At 41.3% G+C, this 26,058-nt stretch overlaps 1 protein-coding gene across 1 annotated transcript in view; it reads right to left on the reverse strand.

Annotated features, from left to right (window-relative positions):
• The window catches only part of SATB2 (SATB homeobox 2), a 133,686-nt gene that overhangs the window by 44,182 nt on the left and 63,446 nt on the right, over window positions 1-26,058 (reverse strand). The window contains exons 6-7 of the mRNA XM_050899841.1: window positions 25,770-25,872; window positions 12,465-12,937 (exon numbers count right to left, since the gene is read on the reverse strand). Of these exons, the coding sequence (XP_050755798.1) occupies window positions 12,465-12,937; window positions 25,770-25,872 (576 nt within the window). The remainder of the gene's footprint in view (window positions 1-12,464; window positions 12,938-25,769; window positions 25,873-26,058) is intronic.

Consider the following 26,058-nt stretch of genomic DNA (forward strand, 5'->3'; position numbering starts at 1 on the left):
CAGCCACAGAAGCCGTGTGAAATCCCAGTCGGATCTCGGAGGGCTCACCTCGACCTGCTGCTGTGAGAGAAGCAATGTTCAGCAACCGCGTGCAAAGGGACACCGCAGTGCCCCCGACACGATTTAGCTGTTGCTGTTGACATGAGCATTTTGCAGTTACTTTACAGCCACAACTGAGGCAAGCTGCCTCACGAGTATAGTCAACGCTTGCTCCTTTCTTGTAAGAAAAATGTTACTGGAAAACAACCACGTAGTCAAAACGCTGTCATATTTAGTCTTAGTTTATCTTCTTCCGTATCAGAGAGTCTCCTCCAAAAAGCCTTGCTAAAACACTGCCACTACAGTTGGCCAATTAACCAAATGCCAACATTTTTCGTATATATTGATCTTATTTACCAGACTTCCTGACAAAACTAACAGACCTCCAAACTACATATCTGTATCTGCATTTATCTGCTATCTGCTATTAAACACCTGCATTAAAACATATACATGAAAGCTCTACTTCAGCAGTGTTGACACCAGAAGTGTCACCAAAACAAGCTCCACACACAACCTGAAGGTAGGCTGCACACAGCTCCATCTTTTCAGCTCCTCATCTACACAATCAAGCTAAGAGATTCCCAATTACATTTTCCCGCAATTATCAGAGTAGTTACCAGAAGGACTGGAGCTGGGAATGGAGCCATGGCGGGACCCTCCAGTCAGAAATGGGATCAGAGAGAGAAGCCGGCTGGTGAAAAAGGTCTACGCTGGGAAAAAGTTTGAAGAAGGTGCAGTGCTGGGCTGGCCCTGGGCTCGCCTCTGGTATTCTCTGCGACCTCAACACAACTGCATGCTCATACTTGGCTTCTTCCTCAGGGTTTACCACCCCTCAGAGAAGCTAGGGATGTTTTGAAAAGCTTTCCAAAGTTTGCCAGGCTCACAAGCTGAGGGAGATTAACCAAAAAAGGACATTACAGAAACTTGAAGCCATGACTTGAACGATTCCAAGATCAATACAGCAAGTCCCTATTATAATTTTCCCTTGAAGTCAGTGGAAAATTCTCCAAATGCAGTAAATAAATGAAATATCAGTTCCACAGATTCTCTAAATTCTTAATTTCCTGGGTCTCTTAAAGGATACATAACTTTTTTTTTTTAAAGAAAATAGCAACTTCAAAAATTAATGAGTTTAGGTTGAAAGAAAGGTACCTGAGAGCTACTGTAGCTGACTCTAAGACAGCTTTTTCTCCCTCCCATCTTAGCCTGGCTAAATTTATGGTCCAATTTCAAAAATGGAGAGCAGAAACATATGTGAAAGCATGCCAGCAATTACTTTTCAGTGCGGTCATTGACTCCCTGTGTAAATCAGAGGCTCACAGGTACAAGTGGCTTGGTCATGGCACTAAGAGGTATCTCACTGCCTGAGATACCAACTCTTGTGCTTAGAGGCTCTGATTCATCACCAGAAACAACTTATCATGGGGTAGATTCAGTGGTTTTGAACCCTAGCCTGCACCTCTTGCTTCTACAAGGGTCTCATCCCTGCTACAGGGACGTAGCAGTATTTTGCGTCACTGCTTAATCACCAGGCTGTACAGCTGCCGGGAGCCTCACCTCCTAATGCAGGCACCTACTCCGGGGAGAGGGACTAGCTCATCCCCCAGCGCCACGACAGAGGCAGCCCCTTGCAGGGGCCGAGCTCTGCTCCCCCATGCTCTGCTCCAGGCCCACAGGTAGAAAACCTGGTTGCAAAGAGGGTTTTTCTGCAGCTCCTCCAAGTGCTTTGGCAGCTTAGGAACCATGTAAACAGCAGGACAGATAATAAGAAAACTGACTCAGAGGGAAAAATCTCATGTCCGCCTCCAACTGAAGATAAACAACGCTGGTAAACAACAGTGGCTAGATAGCTGAGTGATAGGGTAGGACAATAAAGTATCTTGAGAGCAATAACGTTTACAATAATATAATTCTGAGCTACTGAAGTATACGCAAACTAACCAGTGAGCAACATTAGAAAAAATGAAGTGATATTAAATAATCTGCTCAGCCTTTTTGTCACCTGCAACAAATTAGGCTTTCAATATGCAAAACATCTTCCTTCCAGAAAAACAAATGATCATGATTTCATTTAATTGTAATTTAATGAGGCATAATGTATTTTTTAAAGTGATATACACCAGGTGTGTGGTGAGGAAACTGGCCCAGCCAGACAAACCCTACGGTTTCTATTTTTGAGAAAACCCTAAAGCCAGCCAGGGACTGTTTTCATTTCTGCAAATTATGTTTCTGCTGGAGGGGGTGAGGGAGGGAAACCCACAGCATTTGTACATTTGTTATAAAATTCCATTGGCTAAATTAGCTCATTTTGACTGACTTACATCTCACGTATTAAAAAAAAAAAAAAATTAAAAATTGGCAGTTTGCAGAGTAACCAACTCTGCAAACCTAAAAGAAGATCTTCAGGGACTAGAAAGTCTCAAACTGATTTTAAATAGCCAAACAGATCTTCTATACCGAACACAGCTCTCAGGATACATTTTAGGACATGTAGCTTGATAATATCTTTGCTTTTCTGCTCCTGTGCATAATTTTTAAACGAGTTGCTGAAGAGGCAACTGATGAAAAGTTTAACGTTCACAGAGGCCGTGCTCGCAAACAAGGTGTGCGCTTATCCCGAGACAAGGACTCTGCGCAGGCACAGTTTGGTTTACCCTTGGAACTTGCACCATTTTTAAAATTACACACTGGATCCATAATTGAATTTAAAAAAATAATACCAGTGGTGGAGAAAGGAGCACATGTCCAATCAAAATAAAGAAGTCATTGGATCTATTTAAGGTAGGAGTAATTTTGACAGTGTTTTTTTAAAATTGGCTGAAATGTAGTCCTTCAAGCCAGCAAGGTCACTGTCGTGGGGGCTTCCTTTGCACTCATTCTATGAAACCTCATTTGTGAACTCATTTCTTTTATTTTTATTAACTACAGGATTTCCAGGACAAACAACTCAAACCTCCTGGGCAAGAAATCTTTTTTTAAGCAACTTCTGAAAGATGATGTGGTACAATATAGAGCGAATGTTATTCAAACTGACTCCTACATCCAAAGGACCAACTGACCAGCCTTCGAGGCCAACACAAAGGCTTGACCAAAGCCCACAGAAGGCGAGTGAAGCCTTTCTGCCTTCTTCCCAAAGGGCTTTGGCTCAGGCCTGGAAAGGGTGTAAATGAGATCTCAGTGGGACAGCAGACTGCACTACCAGTGACTGAACGCAGGACAGTTTTGCAACCAGAGCTTTTCAAAAGCAATCTGGATGGGGGTGAGGACATCATACTGGAGTGCAGCCCAGACACCAATGTCCTGGGGACAGAGGAGGATGAGGACCATCAGGCAGCAGGAGACTCGCAAGCACTGGCCAGGACCTCACACGTGTCAGGTCCAATGACTTGGATGGGAGCTGTGCTCCCCCTCATACAGACCTAAGCAATGTGTCTACGAGAGCAGGCACTAAGGTCAAAAAGGTTCAAAACAGGCTTTGGACAATCAAAACGCTGGCCAAGGCAAAAACTTAAATAAACCCAACTAATGTGCTAAACCTCAGTTTTTATGTTCTGTATAAGGAGATTATGTATATGAAGGACTAAAAAAGCATAAACACTTTTTTCATACTTTCAGTTTATTTGTGCCTCTCCATACTTCAGCTATTGCCAAAAGCAACAGAGAAAATGCTGAAATACTAGAAAAATATTGCCCCTGTAGTACTTAAAGCTCCAAGTACTTTAAGTCCAGTACTTGTAACTGACAGTCTCAATAGAAAAGCTATTCTGCTCCCCATCAGGTATAGATGTGACTCCGATTAGGATTCGAAAATGTAGGGATTTATCCAAATTCAACATCTGAATCTTAAAGATCAGTGATGTAAACCTGTCCCCTCTCAGCATCCCAGTTCAGCACACAAGGCCTGTTTCCAGCATGGAAGGCAGCACTCAGGGAACCCCTGGTTAGCTACTCATTCCTACTGAACTACACTGAAACAATACCTTTAGCATACAACAACAAACTTGATTTTGCCAGGCTAAAATGACCATTTATATTTAAAATTGTGTGCTACTTGCAGTTGAAAGCTAGAAGAGGCAGGTCAGCCCGGGGAGCTCTGCAGCAGAAGCACTAACTTCTCATAACCCTTCAAGGAAATAAAGCGCGTCCACCTGCTGTGTTTTTCTCATGTCAAGGTAGGCTTTTACTATGACATCTCTTTGCCTCTCTGCATTTACTCCAGGCCCCACCTTCAATATTGTCTTCTGGGCTAAATAAGATACATTCAACAATTCTAAAAATACTTCTCTTTGTCTCTAAGTATACAGCACTCGACAATAATCTCTATATGAAGTACTTGTAGGCTTCTTATGACTCAAGCTCATTTTTAAATGCTCACTGCTTTGTTTCCATTCCCTTGCATCTCTTCCTAATTCCAGCTAGGATATGAAGCAGAAGTGCTGGAAGTCTCTTAGAAATGCTTATCCTGGCAACGTGTCCAGTCCAATTTTGCTAAGCAAAATTGCTTTAGATAATCAGTGGAAATTTTTGAGTGGCTAGCCAAACCAAACACCTTCATATCCATCCTGTCACAGTTTCCATCGGGCAAAACTGTATTTGCACCCTGTTCCCTGACCAACTCTTCTGTCTCAATGGGCAAAACACGCGGTGTCCCGTTCGTGTCAGTTCATATGAACTTCAGAACTCAAAGGACTTTGACTGGTTTTCCGTCAGTGTGAATGGGAGACCAGCTGTCTCCCAGTACCCTTCAACGTAGCTGAATGCATCACATCAGTCCCCCATTTAAAAGAAATCTCCTGATCTAGATTCACTGCCTATAGCCAGAGTATGAGCCTCGTTCTTAAACTCATTTAACTAATGCTAAAATACATACATCTCAGGAGAGAGCTGCTTAGGCACAAAGCATTTAGAGGCTGATTTGAATAAAACTTATACAGGGTGCAACAATGACAATTTGATTTTTATTATTAAAAATGAAGTGTTTAAATCCTCAAAGAAAATGCCTTTATTGCATTAGTTTAATAAAGCCTCTTTTTTATTATGGTATCTCTTTTTATGAGGGAAGACAGGATGTGCATGTGGAGCTGAATGTGGATGCACGGGGAAAAGGAGGCAGAGAAAGACCGACCACCTGCAGCCACAAAGTGCCACCATTTATATGACATGCATGTCAAACCTTTATACTGAAATATGCCGGAAAATGAGCAAGACGCACAGCTCGTGCACACTCTGTACAGCCATGCATTTGCTCCCAAGGCTGAAGACTCCTGTGCATCAGCTGAGCAGGCAGCAGCCGCCTCCTACAAGCACACATTCTGAAAGCCTGACTCACATGCTACTTAAGATCTTTTCATTCAGCGTATTGAACACAATTAAGTTAACTGAAACTGAAATTTTGGGCAGTGCAAAACCCACTGTTGGAACAAATATCCCATGTACCAAAAATCTGCAATTTATTAAATTAAGCACTTCCCTTACAGACTGCCTTCTTTCCTGTGAGTACAACAGAACGCTGCTTGTGCCACATTACACACAAGAATAAAACAAGCAGGCTGCATGAAAGGGTTTCATGCAATAAGAGAGAGTTTTCTATCACGGGAAAAAAACCAACAAAAAATCCCCCCAAAACCAAAACCAGAACCCTTGCTAATTGAAAGTCTGTGCACAATGGGGCAGACACCATAGCAATGAATGCAGCATGACTGTCTCACTAGATACCAGGCAAAGAATTAAAGCTGCTTGTCTTCCTCTCACTTAAGTTAAAGGGAAAATTATTTGCAAAAGGAATTCTGTCCAGGATTTGGCTCACAAGCAAGTAGAGGTGGAAGAGTTAGTTATTTCAACAAACCATATTTCTAATCATAAAGCCTCTTAGAGGACCCTTTTCTGATCCCGCTTCAGTTTGGGGGAATTTGCCAAAGAAAGCAGAATTAGACATAAATGAGGAGTCACCACCTACCTCCCTCCTTGCCTGCCTCCAAAGGCTTTCTTTGGAGCTTCCTTACCAACCACGCTCCTGCTCTCAGAGCCCCCAGCCCCTCTATAACTGACCAGTGACGCCTTTGCACGCCGCAGAAGCATCATCTCCCCCTTCCTCGTTGCAGGCACCTGGACTTGCCCACAGTCACACCAGAAGCTGGGGCACCATCCAGCATTGATCCTGCATTTCCCTACGACTCAACCCACTCCTGCAGCCAAGGTGCGACCGAATCCCTCGAACAAGGTGGATCAGTTTAGTTTATTTCATCATAAATTTCACTACATCCGAGGCTGGCAGAGTTTCCTCCTCCCTGTGCTGTTACTTCCTTTAATCCAAAGAGGCATGGTTAGGCACCAGCTAACTGGGCTGGAGCTGAGCTGGGTAAGCGCTGCCTTCCTATCTGCAGGCTGGAAAGCCAACGCTCTCACCCGGAGCTACTCAGGGTGGGAGGGAGGGAGCAGTGCTCTTTGGGAAGAGAGTTACAGGCAGCCTGAACATGCCTGGTGTTTTTACCCAGCTCTCTTTGTATCTGGCACCACAACTGTTTCATTCAAAAACCCCCAGGTTCATGGATATTTCCAGTTTCTGAGGCTGTTCAGTAAAACAAGCACTGGCCACTCGCCCAAACATTTTACTAGTTTTGGCTATTATGTCAAAACATTGGCAAAAAAAAGATGCTTTTAAAAAAAAAAGAAAGATATAAGCAGAAACACTCATTCAGTCTATAGGCTTTGCAGTCCACTGGGCACTCCTGAGGAGGAGAGAAGCAGTTCACTGATCCAGTGATTTAGACTGTCTGGACTCTTACAAACAGTCTGACCAACTGTCCTGACTGCAACTCCACGAGCCTGCAGCAAAGAGGGATGCTGAGCAAGCAGGGAGAGGAAGGAGAGTATACTCATTTTCCTTATGCAAAGCAGGATTCAAATGACCTTTTTTCCAGCTAGGATTTTGAAGAGCACAGATCACTTCAGCACCTCCAGATTTGCTAAAAAACTTTCCAGAGAAGGACAAGGTAAATCCAAGAGAGCATTTTCATGCATTTCCTTTAAAATAGTCCTCTTTCTTCTGTAACCATCACCACCTGCTCATTTCTCAATACATTACAACCAGCGATAAGCAAGCTTTGGTTATTACAACCTTTTGGTTGCAACCTGAATGCTGTATTAGGAGACGCTATAGTGCAAGAAGGAGATGGCACAAGGACTCTGCCCTGAGGATGGCCAAAATCCATGTGTGTATTCTCCTCCAGGAAGAAGTCCATAGCCTTGGTAACAGCTTTGGCCAGCAGTCCCCTTGTCCTGCCTCCCATTTCACAGTAGCTCGGCTGGCCAACCTGAAGAGTGCTCACGCTTTTAGAGGCTACTAGTCACCTAGACATTATCCTGATTTAAAGATGATGCATGCTTCAGCCAGGTAGGCATTTTTGGAGAACTCTAGCCTGCACTGACAGCCCCTTTGATTTTACTCACTGTTTGAGACCAGTGAGGGACAGCTGCTCCCCCTGCACATTAAAACCTTCTCACCCTCTGCAGCCTATATCTTGCAGGCACTTCCTTCACTCTGGCCTTTTCAAAGCTTTGACTGCTTTTAAAAATGTGCACAGGGCAATTCCAAGTGCAAGGTGCATCTGCTCTGCCTCTGACAGTTGCGCTTCTCCTGTGGATTTGCAGTATTAATCAGACTTTTCCTTGTTTTTTTCTCAAGATTGAATGGTTTTATATAATCAAAAAGTGCCAAAGTCTTACAGAAAGCAAAGCTTTCACTAATGACTGTTTTAATAGCAACTTCAGCTTACAGCTTGGCTGCATGTCAATACGCTTTATGAAGATGCCCTCCATTTTAAAATAAAGATATCAGGTATGACCATGTAACTCTCAAGTGTTTGATGGGCCTCATACAGCTCTCTGCCTTCCATTCAAACCCACTCACACTCTTGCATGCAGTTTTTAAGACCCAGACAAGGACGCCTAGCTTTCCATTAGCGAGCTATTGGTTCATAGCAGCAGCCTGAACAAAGGGAACAAACTATTTCAGTAAACAACACATTCAAATAAAGGAGCCTCCAAATTTCCAACTTGTGGGTCACAGGCCAGCAGAGCTGCAAAAGGGAGCCAAGGCCAAGGATCTTGGCCATGAAGAACTTGGGCACAAACTATGCAATTACACAAGCAAGAAACTGAACCTCCTGCCCCAGTAATACTGCTAACTGCATTAGTCATGGCAAGCTTTCTCCACTCCCTTGATCCACTCTACCCAGTATGAGCCAGCAGGCTCCCTGGTTGCCTTGGAGGGAGGGAAATGATGGCCAGCTAAGCGCAGGGCCAGGAATATAAACACCCCTTGTGTGTTGTCCTCTCTGCCTGCATCGTACCCATCTCAAAAGGGCTCCTGGAAGAGGGCAGAACCACCCCGGCTCCACTCCTTGGGCTACACCACCTTCTTGCCAAGTTTGAATAGCAACTCACTGCAGTCCACAAGAGAGGACCATACCTGGAGTTAAAAACTGCAGTGCTGCCAGCTTCCGCAAGAGAAAAGAAGGCTACATAGAGCCTAAGAGGGTGTCTTTCCAACATACACCATTCTTACCGTTGCTGAGCAGGTTGTAGGCAACATGAGCTTAGAGAAACCACCATTTTAAATGTTTTCGAGGTTGTGTAGGAATTTCCTACTCACTGGAAACAGTGTCATTAAAACCACCTTCAATAACAATATTGCCTCTGTGGGTCTGAGAACTCTCTTCTACCTGTCCTGTTTGCTGAATAAATAGGCATTTAGATTCACAGCAGGGTGAATTAAAATTGTGACATTGACTCTCTAAAGATAAAATAAAAAGAAGGGGCAGAGGTTAGCCCAAGGCATTCACTAAAAATCAGTCACACACACCTTGAGGGTTCTTCATACCCAGCTTCAAATAAATCTGAAAATACTCACTTTGGAACTTTCTGTTTGAAAGAAACCCTCTTCATGGCTAACACAGCCTGGGCCAGCTCCTAGCCAAACACCCCACACAGCTCTCCCGTTTGCACAGCAGGTACGAAGCTGCCTGATGTTCAGTCCCCATCTCAGTGTGGGACCTCAGTGGGAGTGCTGTGCCCCAGGAAATGCACACGATTCGTCACAGAGCCTGAAGCGCTTTGTTTTCATGTATGCAGACAATATAGCCATAGGTATAAGCAAATATTGTTGTCTTAAGCTATATATTTCCAACTTTAAGAGGAAGATTTGGATGTTTCACAAACCATACAGTTGCACCCCTCCTTCTTCCGACCCTCCTCACATCCCCCTTCGCACACACACATGCATACATACATGTGTCAGCCATTTGTTCCGATGGATTTAGCCTAGTTTGGATCAAAGCTTCCTCTACTTCATTTAACAGATTTGCTCAGATGGAAGGTCTTAGGGGAGAAATAATGTTAGTAAGAGGGGTTTTTTCAGCATTGAGTATGTAGGTCATTGGACTTTAAAATAAATTAGAGAATAGTTTATCTATTAAACAAGCCTCACAGTACATATTTCATGAAGTTATACTTAATTATAGGCTAATGTGCACCACAGAGCTACCACGAAGTAAGATTAAGTGGTGGCCCATAATGCAGTGATTAATACAATTATTAGCTGGCTGGCATACAGCATCTATTATTTGGTACCATCATGAGAAACAACAGACCTCTAGTTTCTAAGGCTGGCACTTCCTGTGAAATGCAACAAACCCAAACATTTCCAGAGAGAAACGCACGCCTCTCTGCACCTCCTGAGGAGAGGATCCTAGGAGGCGGCAGGGGGAATGGAAGGAGGTGAGAGTAGACTTGAACTTCCACTTCAAGTGCCTTTTACAGAGTTTGCTTCTCCACCATGGTTGTGTGGGAACATCCCACATCTTCTACTGTGCAGCACAACGCTGACTGTCTGAGCACCTCTTCTTAATACCTCGAACAGTCTCTGATGCAAGGAGAGCTTCATTTGAGTTGGAATTAAAAGCTGAGGACATGGAAACATAAATATGTACCTACACTCTTTTGCTACAGTGATGGTTCCTAAGGCCATGATGCACTATATGTAAGATCCACTGGTCTTCTATATTAAGGCCCCACAGACTAATGAAACACAGCTCTGAGATGAGCAAATGCTTATGGATGTTTAAGACTTGCCTGTTCTGGAATCAGTGTCATGGACTGTATAGTACATCATATTAGTTATGATGGAGGGCTAAGAAGTAGGTAATTTCTTTCCTTTCATATAAAATTACGTGTCTGATACCTTGTAATGAAGCAATCAAAATCAGGGAAGATTATTTTTTTTTAAAGAAAAGCTAGAGAAGTTAGTGCACCCTAAGATAAATGTCAGCAGGAGGACAGGAGGACTGACAAAACCAGTGATACTAGCACCCTGAATTACAGACACCATTTTACATACTGAACTCAAATGTAAACTGGTCAGAGGACAGAGCATCACATCCCATTTCCAGGTGCAGCCCTACCCAGGAAAGGTGCTTGGCATCTTCTAAAAGGACATTACCTTGGCATGTCCACCCAGTGCCACTCAGGTCTGTGCTCCCGATGAGTGAGCCCAGTCTGAATGGTTACACACCTGGTGTCCCAAGTCATACAGGGCATTTGAAAATGCTGTCAATGAGCCACTGAAGTTGGGAAGAAACCACATTTCACCCAAAGACCTGTTTAGTGTCCTAAAACCACTAGATCTATGCCAGAACACTGCAGGAGGTATAAAAACACGCCCCCCCCCGCCCCACACACACCCAAAACCCCAAACCATACTGCAGCTGATTCAGTCCAGATTTCAGATGATCTATCAAGAGTGTGGTGCAATCTCTACCGTAGCTGCTATTAAACACCATAGGCAGATGCAATGCTGTGCCACTGCTAGGCAGAGGCCAGAGTGGTCTCTCTCACATGCTTGCCTTTTCCCTGCTGTCCTGGAAAGTCAATATACAATGTTTGGTCAGTAATATGCAAGGCTTGGGGTTTCCTAGACACACAGAATCAAAACCTTGCCTCCTTTTAAATACTATAGCAGAACTGTCAATTTAACACACAAGTTGTATGACAGCTTTCTCATTGGGGAATGAGCTTTTGGTTTAATGGCAGACTTGGGCATTACCAACCCAGCTCTCTCAATCTGGCTAAAGCAGAGCTTCATGTTCAGTGACAGTGGCAAAACCCTCACCGGCAACGTTACTGCTGACCTCTCGCTCAAGTTCAGAATATGTTATTCTGTCAATACCATCTACCTTGATTATACCAGGCTTTATATACAACGGGTTATGATCCCAGAGGGATGAAAAGCTTTTCCAAATTAAAAGCAGCATTTTAAAGAGGAAATACTCATACATTCCTATGTAGTTTTCATTTGATATCCTCAAGGCTAACCCCAGAACTCAAAGTCACGTTGATTGGAAGTGAATGTTTTTTCTGAGTGCAGCCATCTTATGAATTTAATGGAAGAAGGGAAGTAATAAAAATGTGCTCCATACTTTAATTAGTTCCCTCATAACATGGCATTTCCAAAATGGCAGTGCCAAAGAAAATCATTAATCCAGAAGAACAGACAAAGGCACTGTATGGGGCAAGGGACAGACCTCCAGGAGACACACACACACTCTTTTTTTCTCTTGCTGGTAAAGCTTACCTCACAGACCAACTCTAATTGCACAAAAGAAATTTGTACCAATATTAAATATTAAGCCACTTTCCATTTCTTTAGCCCGGCTACAGAGTATCACAATTGAGAGATCATACTTTGTATGCCTTGAATGGCAGCAGGATAAATGTAAATGGCCTGTCTTTCTGAACACACATTCACCCCAGGTACTCCAGGTGCTAGGCTTAAGCTGACGCTATCATGCGATCATTTCAACATCTGCATTTCACTAGGCGAGTGAGAAAACCTGTGTCAGATGTACGAAAGCAAACACGATCTGCTGCAAATGGCAGACATCCTTCCCAGCAGTCAGTCTTTAGGCCTATGCACACTTGTCATACATTTCTTGTGGCAGTAGCCTCTGGCACTAGTTGTGGCATCAGTTGTACCACAGGAAGGAATTGAGGAAGTGACAGAAGCCCAAAGACACCTCTGACTCTCACAGTCTCTTGTTACCTATTCCTGGCCATCAGGCAGGGGCAGATGTGGAAGTTTATAATCACAGAGAGGAACTCAGGGTAAGAACTCGCACAAGCAGAATTACTGCTAGAGAGCAAAGCTCAGGTAACAGCACAGGGATGACCAAATGCAAACAAACAGCTGTTCCAGGAAGAAACAGCCTTGTTCAATCCCAACAAAGAGACTGGGGGAAAAAACGGAGGGTGGTTTGACCTGTTTCTATGGCACACCTCCTGCCTTGATCTGCAGCAACCATACAGCCCCACAAGAGCCACAACTTTGCCCCCTCAGCACTTCTTGGTTATAGAATAGAAATTGATACCTGTGTGCGGTTGAATGCTACTCTTGCAAAGACAGCTTGAGACACACTGGCTCTCTTCAGCTCATCTCTGACTTGCTGGTAAATATCTGGAGAGACTTCCACCGATGAATTTGATGGCTCTGGTTTGACAGCTCTAGGGATGGGTGGATGATTCAAGAACTGCTGGTTGATAGCTTGTGGGTGCTGGTGAGCCAATAGCCGGCTGACAGCAATCTGTTGGTTTATCAGATGGGCCATTGCTATCTGCTGCCTCACCAGTTGGGGACTGAGCTGAGGAGACAGGAGCCCAGGGTTTATCATTGTCTGCATCGTTGGCACTTGGTTTCGGATTGGAGTACTGTGGTGAATTTGGCCATGAGGAGACTGTTCGTTAGTTTTTCCCAAGGTTGCCAGCTGGTTGATATTTGGTAAGTGCATGGGACGTTGACCAAGAACACAATAGTCTGAAAGGTTTTCTCTTTCCACTCTTTCCACTGTTAAAAGAGAAAAATTAGTTTGCTGTCATTTCAGTTTGCACTTACAAGAGGACTGTTAGGGTTAGGGTTACTGCAGGTGACTGTACACAACAGCACCTGCTTTAGTTTGCAAATCTACATTTGCATAAAAGCTTCACAGAAACATAAGCAAAAGCAGCACAAAGTAAAAGCAACACAATAATTAACATTCTTTTGGACTTCTCAGGTGTCACCCACTGCTCAGGAAGCCTCCTTATCAAACCGGTAGCAGGTATCCTCTCCAGCCTCATTTCCTAAAGAAACGAGCTTGGACATTTCCACTTACACTGTCACTAATTTTTGAATCTGTCACTGCAAATAGAATAACTTTTAAAAGGGGTCAATGTCTCAGAATGAGTGGCATCTAGGTGAAGGAAAGAAACCCAAATTAGTATCCACTCACACAAACTCAATGGAAACCAGATCATTCCCTGTGCAGCTCATGGAACAGCTTCTCATTACAAACTCAGCAACTATTCTCTTTTCTGACATAAACTCTACCTTGCATTGTGTGTGGATAAAGTTATCTGGTAACGTCAATTCACCCAGGTGCACTACAGCAGAATCATGTTGCTTGTCTGAAAGCATGCTACAAAACCATGCAATTTACACATGAGAAAATTTTAAAGCAATTGTTCCTATATCCAAAGCCTCATCACTATGAGTCTGTCCAGAAACCTTAAAGCATCTCTGCATGAATGCCCACTTTAAAGAAAGTGGCTTCACTCTCTTCAAAAAAACTTTGTTTAGCACAACAAAGACCCGTGATCCCTAAGTGACACCATGCTACAAAAAATGAAACACTACACAAAATCATAATTTTATATACTGATACATACTGTCCCTTTTAAATATCTTATGTCAGCAATATCTCAATATCTTTTCATGTAAGTGCAAAACTAAATGCACATATTACAAAACTAAATTTTCTCTAAAAGTAGTATTTGAAATAGGAAATGAAGTTCAAAAATTATGTAAATATAACTATTACTTAGATAATTTAAGTAATCAGAAGTTGTTTTACAGTAGGTTGCAGATTCCACGAGCCTCACTACATGCAATTGGATAGGCACTTATATATTGATCTGATATAAAAGTGTTCAGGGACGCATATCATACAACTAGAAAACTACTACCTCATCTCTGTATTGCTCTCAGCAAATAACAAGATAGGATTTATTTCATAAATGCCATAATACTATTATAACTTGTGTAATGATTAACAACTGTACAAGGCTTTGAACTCTTTTTTAAAACTTAATCTATATAAAGCTTTGAAGCTTTACACAGTTAATACTCAGGATGACAGTTTACTGATGACTTTCACTGTTTCCTTCTAAATAGAAAGACAGCTCTTTTCACCTTCCAGAGTTAATCTCAGACGGAAAGGGTTGAATTCTCACTGGGGAGGGAGTCATGCCCTGAACACACACAAACACACACAGTTACTATCTTTAGAGCTGTCATTCCGGAACATCACAAGTACTGAATTTTACAACTAAGTGAATTAGTACCCAGGACTTTCTTGTAAGAAATTTTAACTCACTCTTCCCATTCTTTTAAAGGAAAAACCCACAACATCTTTAACTTTCTATAAAATAATTGCTTTAAAAAACCTTTTAAAATAAAAATTAAGCATTTCTAAAAAAATTATTAATTCCATTTTTCCACAGAGCCAATGTTTCAACCCGACCGATTTTCTAAGTAAGTGCTTATTTGTGCAGTATATTTCAACTATGAAATGCAATGCAATACGTGCAATACACAAACACTGTTGTCAGCAAATGACCATTTTGCTACGTTACTCACAGGCTGCCAGAGACATAATGCAGTATTTTAGTTTGCTGAAAATATTGAAAATCCCTATTCAAATGCTGCTCCTTATGATGTCAGTAGGCCTCCCTGAAAATCAGGTACAGAAAGCTCCACACCGCTAGTCTCTGGCTTTAGGAACAGACATGAAATCAGTGTGTAGTATCAAATATGAGCAGTATTAATACCAGGGACGGACCTGGCGTTGATATGGAGATGTCATGTGTGGGCAGGGGAGCGGGGAAGAGGGGCTGCTTTGTCACAGCCCCAGACCACGTTCTGCGACATGGATGATTCAGAGCCCATGTGGCCATGCTAACTATTGCCTCCTCAGCCTCTCTGCAGTAAGCCTGCACCTGAGTAATGCCATTAAATACACACAGTTGCCAGCAAAACCAAATGTAATTATTCCAAAGGTGCAGTAGCTACTTGGCAATCAGGAATTAGTCAGATGTAAATAGAATAAAGATGTTGCTCAGTGTACGTGAAATACTTGGAGCATCCTGCTACAAGAAAATACGATAAGAACTACTTTCGGTCTTCATTTACACCCCTAGAAATCCAGAGTCCTTCCACTAGGAGTTTCAGAAGAGCTGAAATAAGTTCTGAACTATTTTGTAGTTTAAGAAACACACAGAGAATAAGTCACTGAAACCAACAAATTACTACTTGTTAGAACACAAAAACAGTAACCAAGTGTTTTTGAAAACTTGGTGAGAAATAAATATAAATAACATTCACTTTCTGGGCTGAACCACATTTGCCAAGTTTCCACCCACTCCTGACTTTAGTGCCAAGTTATAAACCCCTATAAAAATAAAGTTTAAGATTAAAAGGCTGCCAGGCTGTTAATCTCTGCAGTGCTACTTGGAATTACAATTACACAGAGACATCACCTGACTTGCTTCCATAGGTGTATTTTTCCCTTATTATCAGTTTCCTTTTTTGATCACATTAGACTATACAGCCATGCATATACTCCCAATAAATAAACCAGATTCTAGTCACTTCAACCACTTCAATAATAAAAGGTTACCATTAACAGTTACGCTGGATGGAAAAAATGTGCATTACTCAACTCCTCAAGACTCTTTCCTTCTCTAACACATTGCCCCTATCAGATTTCCTGTTGTTCTTTGGTAACTATGGATTGGTAGGGCTCTGTGGAGCTGGACAGGAGCAAGCCTGAGACAACCCTGAGATGGAGACTGGCACTGCCCTGGGAGACAGGCCAGCTCGCTGGCAATGCTCTAAGAAAAAAGGGATACAGGAGCCACAAAGCTGCTGTGACACCAATGTTCTGTCTCAGATCTTCTTGACACAGGCTTTTTCCATTTGCATCCTCCATTTTCCATGTTCCTACCCCATTACAGTCTTTCCCTTATCCTTCCCTTGTTTGCTATTGCTCCACTCAAACTGGGGATACATTTACAGCTCTTGTAGTCCTGTATGAAGTGGCTGGTACTTGAATATATTGGAATACAAAGCAGTGAAGACAGAGCAGCAGGACCTTAAACTGGGAAGGAAAGGGCTCCATGGACGTGTGCTGTCTACATTCAAGTATTGCTGATAAACTTCCTCTGCTAGTGATGCCTGTGCTAGTTAAACAAAAGCTGGTCCAGGAGGCTGTTACCCACCTCCATCTGTGGTGTGACCACAGCAAAAGACATAGCAGCATTTCCCTTTTCTCCCTGCCTCACACTGCCTGGTATACAATCCTGCAGCTCTTTGCTTTAAGAGCTCTTTTAAACCAAGTACAACGGTACTGTCGTATTTCAGAGCCACCCACCCTTCCGAAGCCATACACTAGGTAGGCAGATACAAGGTGTCTGGACAACAGGTACTGTGCTAAGCTCAGCAAGCAGCTCTCAGAGCACTCCAGGATAGCATCTGCCCTTCATTTTTCTATACTCCCCTACAACATGTCACTACCTCTACAAGACAGTCAGAAACCAACATAATCCCGAGAATGGGAGCAGCAAATTGTCATATTTCAATGTTCCTTTCTCTTCTTATAACGATTACCACGTGTGTCAATGTATTTCAACTCCATACTGAGTCAGAAACTTCCTGGATACAGCACTAAAGGAATCCAGTGCGCCCTTCCCCTGTGTGATGCTCTTAACCTCTAACCAAATCTTCCTTGCACAGTCAAGCAGCTGACGCAGTCCACAGCACAATAGCTTGGGGTGGTCCACATGCAACTTTCCATTTGAAATAAAACCAGCTCAAAAGATTTAAAATAAGATTTATTTCTCCACCTTCCCTTCCCCTCACCCTTTATTTTCACTGAGTTGTTAATAGGAACATTCTGACAAACAGCCTGTGGGGCATTTAGGGCTTATGAGCGGCACTAAATTGACTGACAGCACTGGAAACCAAATTCCTATGCACAATAACGGATGCAGCAGGGACAGCAAGAGTGTAACATGTCTCCCAGCACTGCAATGCAGTGGGGACACAGAGGACCCATCAGCACCCATGACGCAGCAAGTCCTGAACTTTTCAGTCCCACAGGCATACGGGCACTTTGCCCCAGAGTAGGACGAGGCTGGTAAAGAAACGTTTTGTAATAAGTTACTAGTTGGCAGAATTGCCATGCTTCAATTGTGACAGGATGTCACCACCCAGGGCTGTTCTCCAGTGCTTCAGAGTTTGCTTCTTTGTTTTATTTATTATTTAAAACCTGGTGATCATAAAAGCCATTACCAGCGGTGGTCATGGCCAAGCAGGGAGAGCTCTGTGAACTCTGATATGCCCTGCACTAAGCTTGAGACAGAAAGGTTCCCACAGTTTCTCCTGGCTTAGCACCATCCTACTCACTGAAGCAAGACCTGAACTTTGGAGCCGTGCTTGGGGGATGAAGCACTCTGCAGCACAGTATCACCCTCCGCCTCGGAGAGACAGGGCTGCTGCACTACACCGAGAGGGTGCCCTCTTGCTTATGCTACATAATTATGAACTACCACTTTCTAAATAACAGAACCACTCCAGAGCACAGGAGGTGCTTTTAAAGTGGTAATTCTGTATCTTTTCATCTACAATTAGGATAATTACTTATTTCTTTTAATCACAGCCCACTTAACCACTTCAGTGCAAAGGGCTGGTCTGAGGAGCCTCATTTTCGTTCAACATCTAACCTTCGTATTTACCCAAAGTCTGACTTCATTCACTGTCTGATCTCTCCCTGGGCCATTTATTCCTGCAGTCAGGACTGGAGAAAAAGCAGGTTGACTGGAGAAGCAGACTTGATAAGAAGTTGTAACTTTTAAAACCTTTCCCTTTCTCTACTCCTGCAGGATAGCAAATAACCTCAAAATAGCTATAGAGCACATACAGAAATTGTTTGGCCGCTGGCTGTGGGTAGCAAAGGCCTTTATCCAAGCCTAATGGAAAACAGACAGGAAAGGCCATTGTCTGTTCTTCGTTGTGTTGCAAATCGTTCAGTTCCTACCAAAGTACAAATCACTGGTTTTGTATTTAGAAGAACCATCATTAAAAGTGGGCCTTTGATCAGCATCAGTTTCAGGTGAACTGAGCAGAGTGTACTAACATCGCTGACTCTCTCTGTGCAGCTGACCTTCTCCTTCCCTTGTCCTAAAGACTAGAACCAAGTCATCCCTTGGGACGCAGAGATGCTAACATGTCTTCTGTCAGTTCTGCTTAAACATAGTAAGTCATATTCTTCCCATGGGCTGTCCCTGGACTGCATTGCTTCCAAAGATGCTTGTCAGAAGGGAAGAATTTAACCCATGATCTTATTTTTAGTTTAATTTGGGGTTACTGTACAGGTTCAAGAGGGCACATAGAAGTATGAACTCAGTTCTTCATAATCATGTTAACATTGTTTGTAGACAGGACATACCAGATCCATCTGGCAGAGAAAAGCATTACATTGAAGGTGCTTTAGTGACCACCTGGTCTAATGCATAAATATTGGTCAGGTGAAATGGAAAAGGAGAAGCAGGACAAACATTACTCAGAATTGTCTGACAGAAACACAGAGAGTACTGGTTTAGATGGGCTGATGTTCTCATCGGATATAAAAATATCTCCCTTCCTGTCAAACTACTGTGACAGAAGTCTGTCCTGCTATTTAAGTACTAACCTTTCGTGGGCACCTCAAGAGGGAGGTGCAAACCTCCTAGAATACCCAGTCAATTGTGCAATTCCTCCAGGAGATACCTATGCATCTCTTCCTGACTCATAACATCAGAGATGGTGAAAGGAATGAGACATAACACAAACATCATTAAAGCAGAAATATAAACTCTTCAGATACTTCGAGTGAACAGAATTCAATTCTGCTCTCAGAGTTACGTATTCTGTGAAATCCATGGGATCACAGATAGCCACATTGCAGCTTTCACACAAGGAAAGCTTATGCCTGTACCTAAGCTACAGGTTTTCCTCCCGTTCCAATCTAATCTACACTAATGCTTACTTTCTAAAAATTCCTTTCCTTTTGAGGTAACATGTCGCTGTTTGGCAGCACACAAAAATATTTTTTTAAATATGAAGGAAAATTAATTTTGAGATTCTGCAGATTAAAAAAAAAAGTGTTTGCTTTTTAGAGAATGAAGACGACCATTCTTTACTAAGAATTTAAAAGTGGCTGGACAGAAGTCCCAGCCTCAACACACAACTGGTCCTCACTGCAAAAAGCACTGTACTTGGAACAGGAGATATTTTAAAACTCTAATGCTGAGTGACATTATTTGAGCACGTTTGGTCAGCATCTCTTAATTAAAAAAGTTATAATGTCCCTGCATGGCAGGGAGAAGACATGGGACAAGTGGCTAGGCAGTTTCTCTACAGAAACGTTTCCAACCTTTATTGTAATGACATAGGTTCCCTAAAGCAGCAATGGCTGCAGCTCCAGTCATATGCACGTGCAAGAGACGGCATTCAGCTAGCCGCACATATCCTTCTGCCATGACACATGTACTATTAAGAGTGAGAGCCACCCCTCCAAAACAGCCAGAAGACATGAAAGACATTCTGCAAAGTTGAAATTCATATATGCATTTACTTTAGATAAAAGTTAAGCTTAAGTAAAAAAAAAAAAACACAAAACCAAAGGGTCTGTTTTAATTCTCTTTACAGAGAGGAATAGCCAAGAGGGATACAACTCATAAAGCTCCTGGAACGCACTGCAGTGGGTAAATCGTTTCCTAACAATACACATGCACAAATCCCCCAAACTGGCACTTAACATCAGGGATAATGCTAAAATACAAAATGCTAATGTGGGTGTGGAAAACAGCAGTCAAGGGGTCTATAACTCTTGCTGGATCTTGACAACTTTAAACTTATATTTAAAAGAGAGATGCCACTTCTTCCTCATGACCAATGCAAACCGATGAACCACTCTCCTCATAAAACAGCACAGCAGCCCACAGACTAAGAGGATGTCTCTAAGTCAGAGATGATCTTCAGGTCATGTATGTATGTCATCTAGATGCTGAAAAGCTTGCCTGCGAATGATGTTATTTTCTTTCCTTTTTCCTTAAGAAAGTGAGGAAAGTTCTATTTTTAGTGAAATAAATACACAGTCAGGAGTGTAAAAGTAAGCAAAGGAAAAATTACAGTAATGTCAAGAGCCACAGAGCTGACCTGAATGACCCTAACTGGTTTAGTGCCAGAGCTGCAACTAATATCCAAACAAGACATGAAATGATCTCTTCTTAAAAAACTTAACATTTCTGCTTAAATCTGTTAGTTAAAAAGGCAAAAGGTCAAGATCTATATATGCATACATATACATACATACATATAAACCCCTCTATTTACATAGAGAGAGAGATATACACACGCATGTATTAATAAATAGGACAATTCTAAAATCAAAAACACTGCTTGGGAAAGATCTGGTGTGCCTTTTCATGAGGCTTCCACAACATCTGCTTCAGAGGAACAATTAAAAACTATTCCTCAAAGCACATAATGATAATTTTCCCCAGACTCAGACTGGCATTATCACGGTGCCGCAATCCTAGGTTCCTTCAGCCTGGAAATAAGAAAGCTGGGAGCCCTTCTGAATCCTCTTTCTAACCTCTCTCAACCTACAACAGCCTCTAGAACACATTATCAGAAAAACAGATTGCTCTATCCGTTATGGGAAGTAAGCAAACGTACTTTGAAGAATAAAACAGCACACAAACAACAAATCAGTAATATTGGAAAAATCAAAGAGCAGCCAAAGCAGATTCTCAATTTAAGGAAGCTACGAAAGCTTTTTCTTACATTCCTGATCTGTTGAAATAGAAATAACTGAGCCCTCCTCCTTTAAACTGAAAAGTCTCATCATTCCACAAAAACTTTGAGACAGCCACAGCCTCAAAACTCACATCCACAGAAAGCTATATTTTTACAGCCACTGATGGCAGGAGCAAAGATGAAATGTTCTTAATACACAGACAAAGAAAACATGTCTTTTTATTTTTAAGTTCACAATGTATTTACTTCTCCCCTCTGCCTTCCTAACTTCCTCCCACCGAGCTAAGTTGTGTCATCAGGCAAAAAGAAAAAATTCACACCAGTTAAGAGTTTCAGTTGTGAAAGAATTTTGATACAGTGATAGTCCTCCTCATAAAAATAGAAAGCATGGTACTTGGAAGTGAAATATCTATTGAGAAATAGAGCTAAAAAATATTCAAAATGCTACGAACCCAAAACACTGGGCAACGAGTAGGTAACTGGTACAAGTTTTATCCCTTGACAGCGATCTGAGTTGCATGGCAAAGTTCTGAAATACTTCTCTCCATATATATATAGTTTTTTATATATATAGTTACTTTTATATATGTATATAGTTTTTTAAAAAGTTGTATTTTTGTGTATCTATTTGTTAATCAAATTAAGTATCAATGCAAGCTTTCTACACAATTATCCAAATCCTGAATTTCAACAACATTGAATCCCTTCTCTCAGCTTCAGCAAGTTCAGCATCTAGAGAAACCAGACGAGCGGTTCTCAGATTGAGAGGAGCATCCCCGTGGGACTGAGCAGGAGAAAGACAGTTTGAGATCCACTGGACTAAGCCATTGCTGTATAGTTGTCATCAATTAATATGTAACCTTTATTAAAAAGGAGGAACTCTGATTCTTCATTCAAGTAGGTTTAAAAACACTTAAACCCCATCATGTATGCACAACTGTGTACTAAAACACCTTGCAATCCTCAAAAAGAAGAAAAAAGTAGTAAATAAAAGAAGAAAAAATAAAAAAAGAAAAATAAAAAAGTAAATAAAAATAATTAAAAAAAGGCTTCACATAGTAATATTAAATTCATTCACAGTGCATATTCTGAACAAAATTACAATACAAACTAGATAGCTTAATTACCACTCCAAATAATTACAGACATCCATGAGGGGAAGAGAAAGTTCACAGAAGAACTGTAAGCTTTTTGTTTCCCAACTACTGTACATTTTCCATTAGAACTGTGTTAATACAAGCTCTCCTTCAAATATATACTTGTATCCCAAGGAGACTGGAAAGAGTGGACATCCTGTTATAAACTTACTCATGTCCTCGCACGTATCCCAAGGGGTAGGCTCAGAGCCAGGAGGAGACAAAAAGCCTCCATCCTCACCCCCGCCAATTCCCAAATCTGTCTGTATACTAACTCTCGTGCCGCTGAGTAAACTGTGAATGTCTTAAAACCTTAAGGGGCTGGGGCAGGGTGGTAGAAAAAATTCAAGCAGAATTTTATTCTAGCATCGTCTTGACACAAGACAAAATTACCATGCTGAGCTGAACTAACTGAAAACTTTTTTTAAATTACAAGCATAAATAGTTTAGCTGTCTTTTCGGTGAGTTCAACAGAATGCACACTGAGAATGTTTACTTGAGATTTGATACAATTCCATTTGTGTACAGCTTTTACATCTGTTGCTAATGATATCAAATTATTGATTGTTCACTTTCTTATATTTATTTAAACATTAACTATATACTTGGCAACCTGATGCTTTTCTTTTTTTTTTTCTCCAGAGAACTTTTTATTTTTGCCTGGCTTCAGTTGTAATTACTTTGATCTTCCAGAGTGTATAATTATTTTACTGTTTATTTATTTCTATGAGAAACAAAAAAAGTTTGACCTAGGAGATCTGTATGTGGCAATTTGTAACAGAATCACATAGCTTATGTTTAGGAAATCATGGTTTTGATTAAGAAGCAACCATTTAGTTCCCACTGTTTTATTAAAACAGACATTAGCAGATAATAGGAAACACATTTAACACTGTAGGCTGCATTTAGTTTGCAACGTCAATAAAGTTATTTTGAAGCCCCTTCCTATTTTGCGTTTACCACAGCTCATGTGAATTGTTTTTTGCTTTTACTTTCTAATAACCACCTCTAGAGTTACACATGGATATGGGTGCTGGTCCCAAAGACTCTAAATTGTAGTTTTACCTAATCTATCCAGATTACAACCCGAAAAATGAATTGCTGCATCATTAATCCACCTTCATGGAAAATTTAAGTCCTTTTTTTTTAATTATTATTAAAGGAGTATGTGATGACTGAAGCATGTAACTCAAGTCATCGATTTCGCATACTAACTGAGCTGTCCTGTAGGAATACCTGGCTACAGAAAAGAAACAAAACGTCATGAAAACAGAGATGATGAGAAATTGAAACCACCCAAAGTGCAGAAGTCCTCCTGTTTCCAGGGCGTTTAGATTACTGCCCTGAAGTTGCATGGCTGTTTATTCTCCATGCACCACTGTACCTGCCATAGACTCTTTGTTTTCTCTCCCACTCATGTGGTTGATGAATCAACACTACTTGAACTGCTTTATAGCAGCTTGTGTTTACTTCACACATACCTTAACCTTCCTTTTTCTCCTCCTACTAACACACACATACACTTCCAAACAGCAACGACTGGCTGTGTCTCTTTGAATAGCACAGATACAGAGTTATCTCGCAAACTCTTCAGGTTTGGATCCTTGACCTCTTGATTGAGGTCTCATTCTGCTTTTACTGCATTGAACAATTTAACTGTGCACTTACTAAGTAAAAAAAGTAAGAGCTTAAAGAATTCAATGCTCTAAGAATGGAAGAAAGTGGAAGACAGCAGTGTGCTAGAAACACTCAGAAGCTGTAGTGGCATCTCTACAGTTAAGAACACTACAGTTAAGGGCTTCCAGTGCCTCTGCAACTAGCACCCTTGCCCAGTTTGGAAAAAAGAAGGAGGGGAAAAAAAAAAGCCTGTCTCTGTTCTCCTAGAACGGCAAGTAAAAGTGAATGGTGATGACCTTGAAGCTGTTTGATTCCTTTGATTGTTTTTTAACCAAGAGGCTATGTTAGAGCACTTTGAATAAAAATCTTTTATTAAGAGATACCATTTGGACAAAAGAAACACTTCTGTGTCACACAATGGCCATCATTTAGAAAGAGAAGAAACTATCCAGTTTATTTGGCACGAGGGTAACCATGTACTAAAATGTCCAATCAACATTTTTACTTCAAGCCTAAATCATTTTAGTAGGTGAAAAGCAACACCTCCATTTCCTCATCTGCATTGTTAACCCACTTCTGCCTGAACAATCTTCCTTCCAGACACAAATAGTTTTACCATAAAACAGTCGTCTTTTTTTTCCCCTAGTGAAAATCTAATCACTGCACTGCCCAGGCCTGAGCGTCTTACAGGTATACTCTGCACAAGCCAGACGTGCAGAGGAAAACCAGATGCCTCAAAATTCGTTCTGATATTTTATGCAATTTTTTGTCATGTGTTCCTAACTCAAGCAGCAGACTCTTTATGGTATTATTATGCAGATTTCTAGTCTGTCCTATGGAAACTCAACAAGCAACCTTTCATAGCTCATGTATGCCAGCCTTGTAAAAGAAAAAGACAGCAGACTCTTTTTGAAAGATGCTAATCTTCATGTGGCTAAAAATACAATGGCTTCTCAAGAAGGACAGGACATTACCCTATTTCTGCATAATGCTTGTGAATCCTGTTATGATTTTCCTGGCCACTGAAAGGATCACAGACAGAAACAACAAAAATAGCCTATGTCTTCTTTCAGACAATGAATCTTCCCTTCCGTGGTGTAACAGAGAGAAAAACTACGAAAAAACCTATCACAGGGTAAAGCTAATCTCCAAGGCTGATGGACATCTGGGGAGAGAGGAGCCAGTTGGTATTGTGGAAAAGCTTTTGACTATGCCCAAACTCCTGCTCAAAGCATATATGTGATTTAAAATAAAAAACCTACGAAAACAAATGGTCCAGTACACACACAAGTCTCTTCCCAAAGGAAAGGATGAATAAAAGAACAAACTACACAACGGATGCTTGTCACATCACTTTGTGTACTATTAGAAGGTGATCAGACATTTCAGTCGTGAGAGTGGGATGAACTTACATAGAATAATTTTACTGCCTCAGGCATTCACTGCTAACCAACTAATACAAGTTTATTGTAGAAAAAATACAAACAATGGGCTATTTTCATCTTAACTTCACTGGGTGCAGAACCTTGTTATTTAGCAATGTCTCCTAACAATCAGGTATTAAATCTTCTACTGGTATCCAGATTCCACATGATAAAACATGGTAGGAATGCCAGTACACTTTGCGGTATTGAAAACAGAGAGCAAGGGCACATGTAACTTAGAAAGGCAGTTTTTTAGCTTTCATGAGTAAAATGCAACTAAGGTAACACAGCAATTTAACTTTTAAATCCTGAGATACTAGAACATTTTTTTTCCAAAACGTTTTAGCTTAATTCAAAACACAGTTGATCTTTCAGCACAGCTAAATAGGATATTTTAAGCATGTTTTAAGTGGCCTGTGTTTTCATGCCAGCCTTGTTTGTAAAGTATCAGATTTAATTTCAAATGCGCTTTGACTGTGCCCTCTTTGTAGACAAATTCACTAATATTATTATAGCTTATTATCACTTTTACTTAAAGCAAATAATCTCAAACTGTCAGCAGAAGTTCAAGAACTTGGAAAGTCACAAAAAAAATCAATTTACCTTTAATCTTCTTGTACTTTTTGTACCATCTCCCAAACTCCTGGCACTTGGTTGCTGACACATTGGCATAGTATGTGCTATTTACAATGGATGAAATCATACTCTGAAAGTATAGAAAGAAAGACAAAAAGTGTTTTAAAATATCTTGCACAATTAGAAATCTTTTCCAGGGAAAGTGAATGACATGTGAGTGCACAATGATCAACCATTTGTGACTTTAAAACCAAAAGAAGTGTCTGATGAGTACAAAAATTTGGTTTTATTCTCCATTCTATATTCCCAGCCATGA

Source organism: Gymnogyps californianus, chromosome 7 (genome assembly GCF_018139145.2).
Source record: "Gymnogyps californianus isolate 813 chromosome 7, ASM1813914v2, whole genome shotgun sequence".
Lineage (NCBI taxonomy): Eukaryota > Metazoa > Chordata > Aves > Accipitriformes > Cathartidae > Gymnogyps > Gymnogyps californianus.